Raw genomic sequence first — 6,000 nt, forward strand, 5'->3', positions numbered from 1 at the left:
ATCACACTACTGACATGGCACAATGAACTCCATATACTGTGTTAAAAAAAAGAAACCGAATGTGGAGGGGAGGACTCTATCTTCTTCTCCCCTTCTTCTCTCTCTTGCAGCACAGATCTGGCTAAACTTGCAGGTGATGCTGTTCTGTTACAGCCTGCGGAAACAAAAGCCATGCCTGTGTGATGATAAAATTGTTAAAATCAAATGAGAAAACTAGGGATGCACAGAATCCAGGATTCGGTTTGGGATTCGGCCTTTCAGCAGGATTCGGCCGAATCCAAACCCTAATTCGCATATGCAAATTAGGGATGGGGAGGGAAATTGTGTGACTTTTTGTCAGAAAACAAGGAAGTATACATGTTTCCCCCTCCCCACCCCTAATTTGCATATGCAAATTAGGGTTCGGTATTCTGCCGAATCTTTCGCGAAGGATTTGGGGGTTCGGCTGAATCCAAAAAAGTGGATTCGGTGCTTCCCTAGAGAAAAACATTCAAATTAATTAAATACTACTGAACCACGAGCTACCATATTGTTTGCCTATCTGTCTCTGTAGAGGGGTGTTGGTCCCCACCTTACTGACAGTTCTTGTGGCTGAGGTATACTGTCTAGAACTGCAGTCTACCAAAACCATTTTGGGGGCCCAAATGTAGAATATTGCCCATGTCTGGGAACTCGATACATCCCCTGTACACCTGACATCCCCCTTGTTTTTTTTCCCCCTATGCCACAAGCGATGACGTACATAATGAGGCTCTCCCTGGCAATATGGTTGGGGTGTGTTTCCAACTGCATTTGTTGCACCTATCTCTACAACCACAGATTACTTGTTAGTATTGGCTTACTCCCTTTTTATATTATTGTTGTGGGATAATATATCACTGGGTTTGGGTGGGATACTTGGGGTTATTTGGGGACTGTTATCTTTCCTGTTTCTTCTCTTTACTATTCTGAAGGGCAGAGTGATCACTTTGGGGCCACAAACAATAAATTCAGCCCCCTTTCATGTGTTTCTACCCCCCACCCCATCCAATATCTCTCCTAGAGTGGCAACCCCTAAGTGGCCCTCCTCCAGGTTAACGTTTGCTATACTTAACCATACCTAATGAACTGTGTTATTATTAAATGGCAGGGTTATGTATGATAAGATTAAGAAATCGATGATCTTTGATATGCTTAGAAAATTGGAAGGATCTGATTATGATACAGGAGACCCACTTAGCGAGCCAGGGAGTCTTTGCCCTTAAGTGAAACTGGGTGTCTGCAGTATATAAAGCAGGGTACCTATTCCAGAGGGGTGCCATTCTTGTTTAGGAAATCACTTCATTTCCATTTTTTAACACCGTGGATACCTATTTCTTAAAGGGGAAATAAATACTCAGACTTTCCTATTTGTGAATGTATGTTTATCACCCCCGCTGATGTGCAAGCATTACATGGCCCCTACAAGCCCCTCCATTTTGCCTGGGTCATGGAGCTCTTAGTTCAGTAATCCCCCAACCAGTGGCTTGTAAGAAACATGTTGCTCTCCAACCCAATGGATTCTGCTGGTAGGTGTGCAGACATTGGCTGTGACTTCCTTCTGCTGTAATTGTATTACATTGCAAAATGTGCTTGTTTCAGACTACTACATTAGCGCAAGGTAGAGAACAATAAGTCTGGAATGAGAGAGAGAGTTGTTTTGGAATCACAATTGGAATGGAGAGCAGGACAAGGAGTCACAAGTAAAAAGGAGATAAAGATGTAGTGTCTGGGAATCAGAAGAAACGCAGTTCTGGATGAGAATAACATTAGTTGACATTGTAGCCCCAAAAAGACTTGCCACAAACACACAAAGTAGTGCTACACCATCACTCTCACTGCTTTTTGTAGCGTCGGGTGCCGACTGTGACTCTGTCTACTCAGGTCCGATTCATACTCCAAAACATGTTTCAGCAACACTCCGATATGGTGAAAATATAATTTATTTGTGATACAGGGCTGGTTAAGCCCAAATCATGTTTTGGAGCCCAAAAAGACTTATCTGGTGGATCTACAGGGTTTTTCTATATGGAGCTACCTCATTCTGCTTCCATGGCCTGATGCAATTTTCATTTGTTCGGGCAGGTGCTGCAGGACCAAGACTTTTTACCATTCACCAGATTGATGCCAGCACTAACAACCTACCCAAAGCTCATACCTGGTAAGGTTTCATGCCCTCTCAAATGTTTTAGTTTTAAGCGTGTTCCCTTGCCTATCTCTTGTCCATTCAAGAGGCAGGAACCAGCCTAAAGGCCACTAGGGGGTGACATTAGTTGATGTATTTGGATTCACGGATACAATATAGTGACACAATATAGACTATAATGATAAACTAAAGAGGCTAAACATACGTTGGATTGTTATGTAGGGGCTTAAACACAGGCAGTTTGACAACTCTTCTTGGGACTGTGGGAAAATACTGTGGGACCTTATCGATAACCTACCCTTCCCTCTTTCATTCTCAGCTTTAACCGTGTAGACATCCCACCGTATGAGACTTACGAGAAGCTTTATGAGAAGTTGCTAACCGCCATCGAGGAGACCTGTGGATTTGCTGTGGAATGAGGGGTCGCTTCTTCTAAAGAACACTTCCTCCAGTCATGCCTGACTTGCCACCATTCTGCTTCCCTGCCACAGGACACTGTGATTGAGGCGAATAACAAGCGTTATGGGATATATATATATATATATATATATATATATATATATATATATATATATATATATATATATATATATATATATATATATATATATATATATATATATATATATATATATATATATTTACAGTATGTGTGTCTCACAAAGGAAAAGTCGTTGTGCTTTTGCGACTTAGCTGCTATTTAATTCAATGATCTTGGACATTACAGAGAGCGCTGACTTCCTTAGAAAGGAGTGTTCTGCATATAAAGACTACTAATATTTTTTTATAAGAGAATGGTTATATCTATTACATTCCCTCCTTATGGATCCTTCACCACAAAAATCACCTTTCACTCGGTACAAATGGGGCCTCTGGCACTGGGACACCCACCTGCCCGACACCCTAGTATGAGAATGTCTTTCTCCAGCAACATGTTGTCTTTGCTGTGGTGTTGGGGTTAACCTTTAACATCACTTAGTGCACACCCACCAACCTTAAACATGGCGCCAGCCGCAAGATGAATGCGTTTCACTTCAAGCCCCAGATTTACTAAATCTCTGCCCAGTTATTACTAATATTTTCCCAAGACGTACCCTAAATAGAATAATTTAATATCCATTATCACTCTTTTTATCTTTATTCTTCTTGTAAAAGTTTTTTTTTTTTTTATTGACTGAAAATTTTGTAGAAAGCATTTTTTTAACCAAACCGCTTAAATTATAAACCACAAGTTTTCATAAAGATCCTTTTGTTGAAATGAAACGTCATACCACTGATCTCTATCCTCAATGGTTTCAAATCAGTTTTGCAAAAAAAGGATGAAAAATGCAAAAACGGGGGAAAAAATGCCATATTTTGCTACTAATGAATTTGTTTTTCTATAATGGTTATTCGGACAACGTGAAGATGTTTCAGGGCAAACAAATGAAGCATTTTGTCTGAAAGCTTTATCGGGTCTACCTACCTCTATCTCTGTCTCATCCTGGTCTTCACGTGTAAATAGCATTAAAAAAAGAGAATTTTCTGTGAAAATTCTGTACATATCTGTATAGACCAGCTGTCATTTCATTGGGACAATCTGTATGTCTCCTGTCATCTGCTTGTTAACCTGTAGGATATTCCATATGGAAATCGTGGGTCCCAGCAGGTTCCTGTCCTGTTTGGCAGTAAATGGGTTAACCATGCCAGTGGGAGTTTCAGCAAATCCATTGCTCTTGAAAACTGTGTATCAGAATTTAGGCTACATCTGTTGGTGTCACAGAACTTTGTCTCTTGGCACAAGCCCCTCGGGAAACATGGATGCCATTTTTAAGCTTACAGGTTTAATCCGTATAGAAGTTACTGGGCAACTTCATGGGGCAGATGCAAGATGTACAAAGTCGCAGGATATTGGGAGACTTTGGGGGAAGGTCAAGTATCTTAACACGAGAAAGTATTGCTGCAAAATACATGGAAAAACAAGAGCTAAGGAATTGTCGTATGGCTTCATTACTTTGCCCCATCAAGGTCCGTGCCAAACACTGGCAACATGTATAGACTTGTGTGGATTCCATACAGTATGATTGCTTGCCTTTGTTCCAACTACATTCCTTTCTAAAGCTTTTCGGATATGACATAAGAGCCACCATGAATTACCATGCTCCCATTGCTACTCTAGAACATAGCTATAGAGCTGGAGATGTAGGGGAGTATTTGCTCTAGAACAGTGCTTCAGTAATGGCAGTGCAGAACAACATTAGCTTTAGAACGCGGATCAGGCAGAGCAGTTTGTTCTAGAACATTGGGTGTCTGTCGGTGCAGCCTAGTTCCGCTGTAAAGTCAGGAGAATTTGTCCTAGAATAGGGGTTTTCTCTGAGTGAGGCTGAAGAGCTCATGATCTGTAACACAGCGTTACAACACCTGCTCTAGAACAGGGAGTTTATTCTGATTTCATTGTGACTGGTGAAGCAGAAAACCCAGCCTCGAAAGAGCCTGTGCTGTAGCATTGGCCTGAGTCTGATCCTGGTTTCATGGTATCTGTGCTTTTAGGCTGTTTAATGATAAATCCAGTTGTGTTATTGCAAAAGCATTGTGACCCCAAGTGGCATTGCCAGGGTAATATCTATTTGGGCTGGTCGTGGGCCCCCCATGTTGTAGGTTGTGGCGCCATCATTGCCTGCTGCCAGCAACATGTTTGGCATAATCACATAACACTAGACGAAAGTCAGAACTTTAAACTTGGGTAGCCAAGAACACTAAATATAATCGGACTCAGAAGTGCTGTTGGACCCATGACAATAAATGGAGTCTCCCTAAGCTAAAAAGGGACCTGAAGTCAACTGCATAGAGGCACCCTGTCAGCAGGAAGTCTTTAGTGCAAAGTATCTCTTTCTTAAATGGCATTTCGGTAGTGCAAAGTATCTCTTTCTTATATGGCATTTCGGTAGTTTAGGTGAAAACCGGAGTCCGTTTAGTAGTGAAATTCTCAATACATTGTGTTCATGGATCTTGTCATTAAAGTACTTGCCTACAATTCTCCTTGTGCAAGTGAATGGATATCCTAGTACTCATGTCACTGTCTGTACTTCTTTTTTGATAAATGACAACCCAGTCTTGCTTTATGGTAGGGATTCCAGTTATCTGCTCAGGGTCTAGGGCTATAGAGCGTACAAGAGAGATTTGTTTGACGGAATCCCTATAAAGTATAACATTGTATTGTCCGTAAGGAGGTCTGGAACAGGGATCTCTTATTTTCTGCTGATGGGGGGGGGTGTTCATTCACAAAAGCAGCACTCCATGTGTTATTCCCTGTATAACCTGTGTGAATGTGAACTCAGTCAGGACAGCCCCTAACTTTTTCTGCCTCCCCTGGGTGCTGCATGGTTTTAATCTAACTGTGACCTCGGAGTGCCTGGTTTGTGGGCCGCTAAAAGTAACAAGCTGGGGTGCAATGGTATTGAACTGCAGTGTCCATAGCAATAGTTCTGCTGCAAACCCCTTTACTGCCAATGGGTCGCAAAGCCGCCTTACTCTGTTCTAGGGAAGCTCCCTGTGTGCTATCTGGTACCACCAGTAGTGTCATAGTGTAACATGATGGAAAAACTGCTTCAATTTATAGCTGATTCATTAAAAAAAAAGAGATTAAACAAACTTTCCTAGACGTTTGTCGTTTGTGAGGTTGGGAAATGGGACCCAATGTGTGACATCATTCTGCGCTGTGCTGCGTGTTGGGATGTGCAAGGATGCTGGCTATGTAGGCTATCCGTGGCTATAGGATTACAGAAGGCTGTGTGCTGTCACGTGTCTTATTCTAAACCTCAAGCAATGTCCCTTCTCCTGCCCTTGGTAGGTACAGC

At 41.9% G+C, this 6,000-nt stretch overlaps 1 protein-coding gene across 3 annotated transcripts in view; it reads left to right on the top strand.

Annotated features, from left to right (window-relative positions):
* Positions 1–5,794, top strand: part of LOC108701209 (E3 ubiquitin-protein ligase SMURF2-like) — a 46,805-nt gene extending 41,011 nt beyond the window's left edge. For all 3 annotated transcript variants that reach the window (XM_041577384.1, XM_018235532.2, XM_041577385.1), the window contains 2 exons: positions 2,104–2,179; positions 2,484–5,794. In XM_041577384.1, coding sequence (XP_041433318.1) covers positions 2,104–2,179; positions 2,484–2,583 — 176 coding nt within the window. In that variant the 3' untranslated portion in view covers positions 2,584–5,794. The remainder of the gene's footprint in view (positions 1–2,103; positions 2,180–2,483) is intronic.
* Positions 5,795–6,000: the final 206 nt, after the last annotated feature.

Source organism: Xenopus laevis, chromosome 9_10L (assembly GCF_017654675.1).
Source record: "Xenopus laevis strain J_2021 chromosome 9_10L, Xenopus_laevis_v10.1, whole genome shotgun sequence".
Lineage (NCBI taxonomy): Eukaryota > Metazoa > Chordata > Amphibia > Anura > Pipidae > Xenopus > Xenopus laevis.